The 13,672-nt window shown below is 37.4% G+C and overlaps 1 protein-coding gene across 1 annotated transcript in view; it reads left to right on the top strand.

Moving 5' to 3' along the window:
• Window positions 1-13,376, top strand: part of hspbap1 (hspb associated protein 1) — a 31,763-nt gene extending 18,387 nt beyond the window's left edge. The window contains exons 6-8 of the mRNA XM_038277746.1: window positions 3,727-3,810; window positions 7,155-7,265; window positions 12,205-13,376. Coding sequence (XP_038133674.1) covers window positions 3,727-3,810; window positions 7,155-7,265; window positions 12,205-12,651 — 642 coding nt within the window. The 3' untranslated portion in view covers window positions 12,652-13,376. The remainder of the gene's footprint in view (window positions 1-3,726; window positions 3,811-7,154; window positions 7,266-12,204) is intronic.
• The last annotated feature ends 296 nt before the right edge of the window (window positions 13,377-13,672 follow it).

A 13,672-nucleotide genomic window follows, 5' to 3' on the forward strand; every position in this document is an offset into this window, starting at 1 on the left:
GATGCATGTAAGAATATGAAAGAATACATGTTTTTTTAAAACTAGAGAGATCAAGAAGTCTTATTTATTCAGCGCCCCTTAGTTAACACCTTGTAAAACAGTTTTTTCCCCACATGCTTTTTTTTCAGTGATTATCACCATTTAGGTGTTGACGCATATTCTGAATTGGATTAGTTCTGGACTTTGACTGAGCCGTTGTGAAACACACAAACCTTTTTTTTTTTTACCTTTCCCATTGCAGCTTTACGGTTATTTTCCTCTACCAGGTTTTTCTCCAGTACTGCCCTATATTTAACCACAATGGTCCCTGATATCATTTTGAGTCTGACAGAAATAATGATAAAAATTGTACAAAAATAAAAAAGTAAAAGTCAGACATTGCTTTTCAATTAACAGAATAATTTGAAAATTTAAAGTCAGAAGTTTCTCTAAGTTGGGACAATAATTGAACAAAATTCACTCCATATATGACTAAATGAAAATAAAGAAATGTATCATACAGACTTTAGAAAATAAATACTTGATCAAGGTAGTGGAAGAAAGTAACATTTTATCGTTTCACATCAGCGATAAGATTTTATTTTAAAACGTCAGATTTGGCGGCAGCGTGACATTTTAGCATCAGAGCATCTACACATGCTTGCTAATTTGACCACCATATTGCCTTTTTATCTTGTTACCCCCAGATTCCAAATCCTCCTTCCCGCTCACGTACGTTGTGCGGAGCACTTGCACAGTCATGTTAATCAATGAGAACTGTTCCACATCTACCAGTACTCCTCTGCACGTCACCGTCCACGTACACCTTCTCCGTCCTTTACCGTCTCCGGCCAGGTCAAGATCATCTATTGCAATCGCACTAAACTGGAAAAAGAATGTTGAGGAGATCCGGTTTGTCAAATTAAAATATATAACGACAGATAGGTAACTACAAATTCGAGCAAAATTCTTATATATTCCCAAAAACTAAGACCGTTTAATTAAATTATTGGATGCAAACTATACCAGGAAGCAAATGTTTCATCTTGATCCAACTATTTATTTCATACTCAGAGGCTTAAAAGTTTAATCAGATCCAGTCCTTCCAAGAGAGCGTCTCACAACTTCAAAAGAAACTTCCAATTATCACTATTACAAAAATACCCAGAAGGAAAAGCTAATGTTTGGGCAGAAACTTGTGTGATTGATCCTGATGGTGACTTTTAATTATGTCATATTAAATAAAGCGCTCACTACCGCTTGTTTTTCTTCTATAAATAAAATATTAATATAGTGCAGGCTCTACTTGGGCTCTGAGGAAGTCGGAGCGGAGCAAGACGGGAGGAACCGCAGAGGTTGTAGCAATGGCGTAACGACACAACAATAGGCCCGTTAGCAACATTATCTGGGTGGGCCACATATGAAGTACAACATGTGATAAAGGTCCAGGATATGGCAACAGTTCCATAAATCGGCCAAGAAGATACAATTATGCAATTCTCATTAGTATATATGATCACACACGGAAAAATAGTGACTGCCCACCTTGAATGGAACCATTGGTGTAAGGGCACTACCACGTTACAGACATCCCAAGTTCCAAAAACTCATTTCATTTCAGATACTTATCAAACCTAGGTGGGTTTAAGAGGAATTTTTTACACCATTCCATCTGCAAAGAGACGTCCTAGTCCACAATTGCGTAGGGGACCCACCAGGTGTCAGTGATGGGGCCTCTAAGAGGTCGTAGGCCCGTAAGCAACTTCTGTCTCTGCTTACCGATATTTACGCCATTGGGTTGTAGGCTTTGCTTTGCATAGGCGGTCTGGAATGGAGTGGTGCGGGGCAGTTATGGAGGATGTGAGATTTCTGTGTTAAACCTCCTATTATGCATAAAATAGGCATCACCACATATGTTACAGACATGGAGGATAAATAATAAATTAGACTGCACTTACTACAGTCCAAGGAGTTTATGTCCCATCCAGTTATATGAGGATAGAATAGCGATTAACTCAATGGGCCCGAGCTGAGGCCTTTAGTATGTCTGATGACACTGATGAGGGACTAACTCTATGTTTACAATCACATAAAACTTTACTATGTCACAATAAAGAACCAATAAAACAGATGCAGTGTAGATGAGGTGACGGGTGGTTTAAAAGTTCCTCAGGTAATAAAAATGTACATTTAATAAAAGCCTTGAATCTCTATAAGGACATGCATTCATCAGTTAGTTGCTTTTTTTCCTTTTTGTTTTTATTTAATTAAATCTCTTAAATGTGCCGCAGTTACTTTTGTTTTTGCTCGTATCTCCGAATGTACATTTAGTAAAGGACAGGCAAATTTATTTCCTCCAAAACACTCAGAAATGGTTTTTCTCCTTGTGTAAGTAACATATCCTTATTGGTCTTCTGAATAAAATTAGACCATTGCAGAGCTGACTCAGCTCTAAGTGATTTTCTATGTAAGAGAAAACAAGAGCTTAGACTTTAAGGTAAGCTGCATTGCCTCTTTAGATAATTTTGCGGGGAGAAGGAATCAGAGTTAAGTCCCGGTCAGGGGGTCGACTGATGAATCAGTTAGATAAAGATGAGCTCCATATTACGACAGAACTGCTGTAAACTCAGATGTCAGCTTTTTAATGTGGAGCTTAAATGTTTCTTCTTTTAGCTGTAGGTTATTTTAGTTTCTATTTCCTTTATTTGTTCTTAAATGGTAAATGCTAAATTGCCTGTATTTGTGTAGTGCTTTTTCAAGTCAGCAGACTTAACCAAACCGCTTTACACACATTCAGTCATTCACACACACACACACTGATGGTGATACGCTACATTGTAGCCACAGCTGCCCTGGGGCTCACTGACAGAAGCGAGGCTGCCGTACACTGGCCCCACCGGGCCCTCTGACCACCATCAGTAGGCGATGCAGGTGAAGTTTCTTGCCCAAGGACACTGAAAGCCAGAGCCAGGGCTTTAACCGACAACCCCTGTCACCCACTCTCGGTTCTGCTTCACCTGGTAGAGATTCCAGCTTTTATTTTGTGACGTTAACCCAGAAATTCGCTGCGTGTCTCTGTTCCCTTACCTAGCGGCAGGCTTTCTGCGAGCTCGATTTATAGGTTGAAGTCACCCCTGACCTTTTTTGCTTTATTTGTTTAAAAGAATATCTGTTTTTAGACTGATAACCTGAATTAGTTTAATCAGAAACCATTTTTTTTCACTTGATATGTAAATATTCTCAAGCTATGACGACTCTGTTTGGCGTTCCTGATCTTTGCACCTTTAACAATCAATTTCTTTGTTCTCCTTGAAGTCCTATGCAGCTCCTCACATAATATGTAACCTTTGATTCTTCCAGACACTGAGATTGTTTTTACTCTAAATTCAGAATTAGCTTGTTGACATAAAAAAAAAACAGCTTTTTATCTACAGCAGCCTCTCTCCTCGGTGGCTCCAGCCCCATTAAATCAGAACGGGGATAAATCTCTCCTCGGATGAATCCTGACTGACAGAGGACCGAATCAATAATCAATCTGCTTTATAATAGAGTCTCCTTATGAATGAATGGACTGGTAACCACAGTACTGGTAGTTATGGTTTATGCTGCCATCTACTGGATTTTCACAGTAATTCAAACAGCTTTTTATCTTTGGAAAACAGAAGTTTAGAAACTAATTGCCATCATTGAGCTGCTGATAAATGAAACTTTCTGAGGAATTTTGTTTTTCTTATCGTCTGTGTACAGGTGCTTTATGTCCCGAGGCATTGGTGGCACTATGTGGAGTCGATAGATCCCATCACAGTCAGCGTCAACTCCTGGATCGAGCTGGTAACCGCACCCCCCGCCCTTTCTGGTTCTCTTTAACTGAAGCAAAAAAAACAAAAAACAAATGCTATCTATATTCTAGACACACGGACAGTTTAAACGGGATTTTCCTATGCAGTCTCAAAAAGCTTGGGAAAGACAAGGATTTGATTTTCCTGATTTCTAGGTCTTTCTAAGTAATTTTTTTCTAGATTTTTTTTCCCTCTGTGATAAAATATCTACAATTTCCAACAGGACTTTTAATATTTTAGTGTGGCTATTTGAGAAAATATGAGAGCAGCAGTCTGGAGAATTGAATGAATTTAATTTTGATCATAAAAAAAAGGAAAATAAGATAGAAGTGGTCACACAATGTGGACCTTAGAAAAGTGTATAAAAATAACAGATTAGAAAAAACACAATATTGTACTGTACACTGTTTTTACAAAATAAATACTATATGAAGAAAATCTATAACAGCTTTGGACATTTTTGCAGTAATGGATATGTAAAAAAATAGCAGCAACACCAGATATGTGCAAATAAAATGACAGCAGCATGAATAAGCATGAATGTAACAACTTATTTAGGTTGTTAGGTGGCGGTAATAAAGTCTTACAGCTGTTGGGAGGAAGGATCTGTGATAACGCCCCCTGGTGGATTTATGGTGCAGCAGTCTGTGACTGAAGGATCTTTCCAGTTCAGATGATGAATTATTTGTACTCTGATTCTAAATTATATCCTTCCATATTTTTCTGTCTCTTCTTTCCTTCCTGCTTCGCTCTTCCCCCTTTTTTTCCTGTTGTCTTATCCGCCCTCTCCTTCCTTTCTTCAGGTTCTTCTTTCTTTTTCTTTAAATGTCCATTTTCTATATTCAAAGCCCGTCCTCTTTCGGAGTATCAGCCATAAATAACAGTGATTGCACTTTTCCAAAGACAACCTTCCTGGGTTCCTGGTCTTTAACGCTCATTTTAAAGCAGAGATGTGTAGGAACCCTGAAGCGCTAACCTTAGCCTAAATGTTCCATCTGTTTCATTACTTTGGTAGTGAAACAGATAAAAACAAAAGGTTATTTCCAGGATTTATGGATCATATATTTGATTTTTATTCATTTCCTCTTTGGTTTGGCAGTTAAATTGCATTTTGCCTCTATAAACTCTGTTCATTGCAGAAAAACAAATATATTTTAAATTGAGCTCTCTGTTTATACAAACTAACAGATAAAAAATCTGGAAATGATGTGGTTGTTTATGTCTGTAGAAATGCAGCTGATTCAAACAGTGATTATTGCTCCCAAATCTTGGTTCCTCTTATGTCTGAATAATGAGCAGCTTTGTAATAAAGGATTCTCTGTCTGTATATGAAGTAGATGCTGGGCTGCATTTAAGATGTTTATACTAAAATTCACAGGGCAGTAAAAAAAACGATTCACTGTTTTTATGTTTCTGATGTTTCAGGTTATATGTTTTATTTGCTAATTAAATATCTGAGATATTCTGTGTAACATATGACACACGGTTTCTGTGAGAAACGGTCAACAAAACAAGCTATAAACAAGCAATCAGATAAATATGTGTATGTCCTAAAAAAAAAAAACAGGGAAAAGCAAAGGCAATATCAAACATATTTTATTACCAGGTTTAATTAACAAATCTTTTTTAACAATTGTTAAAAGCATCCAGCATTAATTACTGTCTGGCATCAAGATGAGACTTTAATAGAACCTCTCTAACAGCATGAAGTAGGCTTATAAAGGTCAGAGAAACGCATGATGATCCTGATCCAAAAAAAAAGAAAACATAAAGAAAAAAATTAATGGGGATTGATCAATCTTAAAGGTTTTTTAAGGACTACAGTGATTTTTTTGAAGAACGACAAACCTCCTAATGTCGTCCTAACAGAGTAATGACGATTTCCCAATGAGATTATGAAAGAACCCATATTTATATGTAAAGCTCTTCAGGCCTCACTTTTGCATCTGTTGTTTCAGTGTTTATAATTGAGCAATAATCCAGCTGCGGTTTTGTAGCATTTTTAAGCCTGTTTTTTTTTACAGGCTGCTGATTCTTAAAGCCTAGCATAGCTTGATTTAAAAAACCTGAACCATGAAATAATTCTAATTTTTCAAAATTAAAGTTGTCATCAAACTTTCTCACAAATCAAATTGAAAAACATGAATTTTGCGTAATTAAATTTGATTATTTATTTGCATCAATTTAGATACATTAGGCTTTTCTGTTAATCTTTTAACTTGTTTTCTGTTCACTACATGTGTCTGATTGTGAGTCAAGGTTTCAAGAAGAAAAAACATCACCAGAGATGGGAAGTAACGAAGTACAAATACTTCGTTACTGTTCTCAAGTAGATTTTTCTGATATTTTTACTTTACTTTACTACTTATTTTTATGGCGACTTTTTACTTCTACTCCTTACATTTTTACACAAATATCTGTACTTTCTACTCCTTACATTTTAAAAAATTGGCTCGTTACTTTAGTTTTTAATGATTTCAATGGAGTTACCGTTATTATTTTTCACGTCATCAATACAAAATTCAATCTAATTGGATGGGAATCTACGTTGCATTTGACGCACCACTACAAGATGAATCGACAGATTCGGCGGTATTCATTCGCGGCAAATCATTGCAGCTTGGTGGCGGTGGCGTTAGCATAGTAGCATGGACGACGAGATGATTGAAAATGAACACAACGGAGATCTAGTCCTATTGGCAGACATCCATTTAAAATGTAGGCAACGGCATGAAAAAAGTGGTTTCTACTTTTACTTTTATACTTTAAGTAAATTTACAAGCCTGAACTTTGTTACTTTTACTTGAGTAAAGAAGTTTAATCAGTACTTCCACTTTTACCAGAGTATTTTTTAACACAAGTATCTGTACTTTTACTCAAGTACGGAAAGTGAGTACTTTTGCCATCTCTGAACATCACACAGATGATTCAGAGGTCTCAATAACTAATGTATCAAATATGATACACTTGGCTTTAAAGGGTTGAAACGATCATTTAAGGAGAAATTCGTCAATATTTTTCTACAGAGGTACAAGACTAATCAAATAGTTGATTGAAGTTGTTGTTGCCAAGGGAGATAAAACCATTAAAGTCAATTAACTTTACACAGAGGCTGTTTACCTTTAGATTATGTTAGTTATTTGAAACTTAATTTTATATTTATTCAGGTTATCTTTCATATGAAATTAGTTTCATTATATGAAACATCTAATTCAGAAAGAAAATTAATTTTAACACCTTTCCTTGAGAGATATAATCTGTCTAAATCAGAGTTAGAAACTGTAATAAATGAATTAAGAGATATGGAAGGCTAATTCCACTGATTTGTTTCTGCAGGAAGAGGACGATGTGGCTAGAGTCGGTGAAGCTGTAACCAAGGCGGTCGTCTGTGCAATGAAGAGTACTGAAAGTGATGAAAACACTGACACCTGGCTGAACCCCACTGAGGTAACAAAATATGTGAAAACATAAATAATGTTTGATGAAGCTCTGTAATCTACGGAGCCAAAGTACCTGTTTGTTCCCACAAAATACTAAGTTTTGTGCACAGAGCACTTATTGTGTCCAAAAAGAGCATTTACTGTAAGTAAGGTATAGCCTTACTTCCTGTTTTGTAATTTCATCTTTAAAGATCCTTTTTAAGAGTCCAAAGTCTGCATTCTTCCCTCTATGTTCCTCCTCGGTGCAGTGCAGCACTGACTATATGTCTATACGTCCGTACAGACCACAAACAAAGCAGTCAGCCTTCAGCATGTATAAAGATGCACTTTGAGGCTCCCTGTGCAGCCAAGCAACAGAGGAGAAATGGTCAGGACAGAGCAAGAGATCGCTGCTGTGAATGATGAAGACAAAGGTTATAAACTGTAGCAATACAGAGGAGTAAGAACAGAAACAAGCTGATCAAAATCAGTAGCTGGATCAGCTTAATGACGCAGCATTACAGGTCGTAAAGCAACGCTGAAGATAAGCTCTGATCACTTGAGGTTTGATGAAACTCGGCTCCTGTCAATGACCTAAATGCCTCACTAATGAGAAATCTTTGCAAAGCCAGGCTGATCAGAATGTCTCTATCTTGCTCCTTAAATAAAACTCGATCAGACTGTCACGTCTATCATGCTGCTTTGTTCTGCTGGTCCTCTAACTGCTCTAGCAGGATTATGTTTTTGTATTTTGTGTGCCATAAAGTAATGCTGTGGTCAAAAATGCTTAAATCATGAGAACAGGTTTGCGCCCAAATAATTTTTTCGAGGGAATAAATTAGTATTTTGTGGGAACAAATTAGTATTTCATCCTGGAGAGACTCACAGAGTGAGAAGTTGTAATTAGAAGAGTTTTTTGCCATGAATATTATATATAAGTTATTTGTTGCTCAGACAACGGCTGAAGACTTTGTGTTAAGAGCTGATGGATGATCAGATTGATGGATTTAAGAGGAAAAGGATAAGTTTTCCCCCGGTGTCCAGACACTGATGGTGGAATAAGCCCAGGATGAATGGGACGGAGCCTGCCCCGACATTCAATTCTTGGGGAGGAGAAGGGGGGGGAGGTGGGTAGAGAGAGAGACGGCTTTTGACCAGGAGGAACGTCAGGGATGACGCTCGAAGAAGGAGACCTTGCAAGTCTTAGCTATGGTGGTATGGCTCCAGCAGGTAATCCAGGTGAGGCTGATCAGAGTCTCCCAGATTGAATTTTGGCTTAAGCTTCAATTCATGCACACACTTCCATATATATTTTCCCGTGTCAGCTCCCGGGCTCCGTAGTAATTCCTGCTTTCACTGAAGATAAACCGTAAGGATGAAAAGATGCTGTAAAATATAAAGACTGACAGCTATTTAGAATATTTAGAGATGTTCCAGTAAGTCTTTGCTGACTGATATCCAAAGAAACTCATTTCTTTAAACATAAAAAAATTAAATAGGAAAATGTTCATTAGATTCTTTCATACAGAAATTCTTCAGAAAATGATAATTCCCATTAAATCAAACATTTGTCTCTGCGTTTTACCATTTGATTCTATTAAATAAATGTGGAGAGTAAATGCTGCTATTAGATGTTTGAATCAATCCAAAATGGAAGAGTTAGTTTAGATGCATTTATTGAATAAAAAAATGTCAGATTTCTCAGTATTGTGATCACCGATCAAAGGAAATGACCCATTTATGTCTTTCGGCCAGTTGCTTTGTCTGCCTCTAACAAACACAGTTTTATCATTCATTCCTACTGGAAAAGCTGCTTATTGTAAAAGCTAGTTTGTTTTTCTTTACCTTGATTTCTTTCAAACTTTCTAGAGACACTATGGAAAATAAAGCTCAAGGGAACCTTTGATTTGATTTTACCTTTTAGATTACTTGACTGATCTTAATATTGGATCAACACGCATCTGAATCAAAACAGCTTTTTTAATCCCAATTTGACACAGATTTCAGTTTTATTTATTAGAGGGAGAAAAAAAACACAACCTGATTTCAATTTTAAGTCCTATTGATCTGCTGCAGTAAACATTTCATGTTTATGGTGCATTAAATGCCACACGCTGTGAGAGATAATTATGTGTATATTACTAAGCCTTAATCCAATCAGACTGATACATTTTTTGCACTTGTTGGCCCATTTTTCACTCTTTTTTTGGGAATATGAGGCAAATTTGTCTCTATTTTTCTGTCCACCAGCATCATCCACCTCATGTAAAATTTTTAATCCCACCTATAGAGCGGTCTGTAGCTTTATGTTGCAGTGGGAGGCACAGGTTGAAAACACCTCTTTGCTGACAATGCACGGATGAGCATCTCTTATTGCACAGGAGCATCATTACAGTGTGTTTATTACGGCGCTTTGAAGTTAAAGAGTTCAGGCAGAACAAGAACAACTGTGCAAACAGAGTAAGGAGGATCTGAACATTTGGTTTAGTATCCATGTCGACTGACAACTGCTATCAAATGAGGTGACAGAACGGCTGTGTCGGGTTTGAAGACCCATACGTCCTCACTGTAGCCTGCAAAAGCGCCCCACTCAGATTTTAAAATCTTTTCACACTACATCCACACACATTATTGTATTTGTTAGGTTTATAATTTATACATCATGTGCATTGTTATTCTGTTAGCCAGATTAGACAGAGTAGAAGGCCTTCCTTCACATTGTGGATGTCACGGTGTGTACGGAGGTCATCAAATCAACACAGCCTTTGTTTCTTTAAGAATACACAGGATATGGGCACATCTTGGAGCCGGTCTGATAGAGGATGGCTATCTGTAACCCTGAAGCTTAGAAGCAAGCTGCGTGAAGTTCAAGACATGGATGGCGTGTCAGTTTCTGATACGGCCAGCTAAACATCAACATGATGCAACACATAGACCCATGAGCTATAAGAAGCAGGTGATGACGTTGTTCGGGTTTAAACTTTGCCGGACGTGATTTTTGAGACCACAGCTGTGCAAGCTCTAAGCATTTTTCTCTGTCCTGTAACGACCTGATCTGGAATAAACTCTGTCATTTTTTTTACTCCTGTTTTTATAGTCCTTTTTATATGGTTTTACCCAGTTTGAGTTAAGAGTAGTAAATATCTTGCTCCCAGGAAAAGAACCGGTGAGAAGGCCCCCGAGGCGCTACAGCCTTTACTTCCAAGGGGACAAATCCTCCTCATTTTAACATATTTTATAAGAATTTTCTTTGAACATAAATGAAAAAAGCCACCTTAACTCTTGAACTCCGAAATAAAAGTTACTACAACCAATTACTTTAAAAGCAAGGCTGAAAAAAGTAATTGTTTATGAGTAATTGTTTATCAATATAACCATCTAATAATCGACATATACAGACTAAATCAGGCAATTTACTGAAAGAATAACCCATTAAGAGCAGTTTCTATAAGAGTGAAGATGAAAGAAAACCTTCAATAAATATGTTCCATCCAGAAGTCCTCAAGTAGAAGTTTTGCTTCAAGCGTTTTAAAATGAAATTTTTGAGCATAAAAATTAAGGATTTATCAATTAGCAGCGCATGGTTAGTTGCAGATCCATTCAGAAGTCCCTTTATTAACCTCTTACACCCTAAGGGGGTATAAATAAATTTCTGCCTGACAAAAACACACAAAAGTAAATAACTTATAGCCTCAAAGCTATTAGATTTAAGAAGAAACCTTTGGTACGTCTGTAAAGGTAAGATGTCATAGAATGGTTTTCTGGTGTCAGCACCATTGTAGCTTTGACCCTGCCTGAAATATTAGGGACAAAATACAAAATATTTTGCATTTTTTGAACCTCGCCAAAATTTTCTTTGAAATAAACATTGCAAAACACTACCAAAATATTATTTATAGCACAAAAAAGTAGTACAGACTTTCAAATCTAAATGTTGTGTAAAAATATACCAAATTTGGACTCAATCAGATGAATCATATTTATTTTAGAATGGTATTAGTGAGAAATTTCTTAGGCGGAGAGGCCATTTTGGCACATTTATCCATAAATGTCACCAAACTGTGCCAAATATGTTTTTTACATCAATACTGGGGGTTTGGTAAAGCTACGAGGTCATGTAGCAGCTGGACCCGCCGGTGGGTCCGTAGGGTTCAAGGGGTTAATAATCTCAGCTGTTCTATGAGGACTTCAGGGGTTGAATATAGAATATTGGTGAAGAAACTTCCTCCTGAAGGTCAAGGAACTCACCAGCCAGGGCAGGAGGAAAGCAGAGGAGAGGCTTTAAAGCAAGTTTAGGTTAAAAAAACAAAATGTCCTTATCTTTGGCCGTCTCACAGAGCTCTGTTCAGTTTACCATCTGAAAATGAAAAGAATAAGCTGCAGATCTACCAAGATAAGGAGATCATTAGTCCAAGAAGCAGGCCATAGGCCTATGGGTGCAGCAAAACATTCGTTGATGGCAGCATCATGCTGTGGGACTGCCTGTTTCAGCTCTACAGTAGCTTAGAAGTCAGATGGATGAGCTTAACCCATTAAAGCATAAATGTGTTGGTAGAAGGACCAACAGGAACACACCACTGATGATCACAGATTTTCAGCATCCAATCCCACTGAGTTTTAGCTTCTTATGCTACCATTAAATTCTCTAGATTATCCCTTCTGGTGGAGAAATTCCCCCAAAACAGGTAGAGCTGAAACTGGAGCTAACGCTTTTTCTATCAAGTATTTAGTGTCTGAATATAAATACATGCTGTGCATTTCAGATTTTAGTTTTTAAGCTGAAAACCAGCTTCTTCTTCACAATATTACACTACTTTGTGTTGATCTTGATTTATAACTTGATTTCATCTGGTTATTAATTTAAAATGTTGGAGTTTTATGCATAACTGAAGGCTAAGCAGGGAACCAACAGTTCTATTTAAAGGCTACAAAGTCTAAAAATGTTTTGTACGTTGTGATTCCTCCAGGAAGAAAAGTCGTCCCACGATGAAAACATGCAGTATCTCAACCTGGCAGTGATGGCGTCTGCTCAGAGAAAGAGGAGAAACTTCCAGAGGAAACCAGTAAAGCGGGACTCATGCGGTCAAGTAAAGCCCAGGGGAGATGGGGGGAAGGTATCTGGGGAATTCAGTATCCCGTTCGGGCAACATCTGCTCCCTGTGAGGTGTCAGGAAGAGGAAGCGACGGTCCCTGAAGCGTCCTCCTGTAGCTCTGCCGTCTCTTCCCAGCAGTCTGCTGGTCGTGACTGTGTGACACCGGACCGAAGGACATCTGAGCGGTCCACAGAGAATAATCAAGGATCAGGACCCTCACTGATCACCACTAATGACCTGTTAGACTGTCTGCTCCATCCGGACATCATCAGCCGCGTGACAGAGCTGCTGATAGAGAGGCACACAGGAGGCCATCTTTAAAGCTAACCTGCTGAAGGCCGGACATGAATCTGTAGCTCCTGCTGTCACAAAACACCTTTCCTTTCTCTACTCTTATTCTGTGATCCTGCTATTAAAGACCTTAAATATAAGAAAACATCATTATGCAGCGAGTCATGCTGTCCAGCTGCTCTACCATTTCCTCACCGTGTCGTCCAGCTCACGTTAATCTGGTTTAGATCCTCCAGCAGAGGAGAAAATGACCACCTCCATCCAGTTAGTATGCTAATGGCCCAAATAATTCAGTCATATTCCCCCAACAGAAACCTTTGATTTCCTCTCTAATGTTTTGTCATTCAGGGATAAAAATAATGCTTCCATAAAGGGTTGATCATAATGCTGTCTGGATTAATGGCCATCGACTGAATCTGCTACCAGAGTACATCCTACCAAAGGAGACAGTCATGTATTTGCAATAAATTGAAATGTTTTAGGGTTTTTTTTGTTTTAGATATTTCTATATAGAACTTTATAAATCCATATGTAATTGAATAGTTCCACTATTTCATCAGACCAAGCAAAAAAAGGACATAGAGAAGCTATTTAACTGCTATGTCCTGAACAGTTGGGTTATTCAGTTTTAATAAATGTCCTTCACAAGAAAGGAAAAAGTACTAAACATCATTACTGAACAAGCTGGCTTTTCACAGAGGACTTTATCAACCACTAAAAATGGAAAGTTTAGTGGAGGAAAATACTGATGGGAGAAAAAAAAAAAAAGAGTAAAAACAATCCATTGGTTTTTTTTTTTTTTTTTTTTTTTGTGGTTTTCTTTCATACTTAATTTGCAAACCATAACTTTTTTTTGGAGAACTATAACCTAGAGCTGAAGCTAACGATTATTTTCCTAAATTATTAATCTGTATTTTATCTTTTTCATTAACCCTTTAAAGCCCGACCCAAGAATAAAACAAAACAGAAAATAACTTTTTTTGGTTTGAAGTCCTTATTTGGCCTTTTAACAAAATATGTAAAAAGAAACAAGAAGAAATTTTTGATATTA

The sequence above is a fragment of the Cyprinodon tularosa genome, unplaced genomic scaffold, assembly GCF_016077235.1.
Source record: "Cyprinodon tularosa strain WSP-4 unplaced genomic scaffold, ASM1607723v1 ctg134, whole genome shotgun sequence".
Lineage (NCBI taxonomy): Eukaryota > Metazoa > Chordata > Actinopteri > Cyprinodontiformes > Cyprinodontidae > Cyprinodon > Cyprinodon tularosa.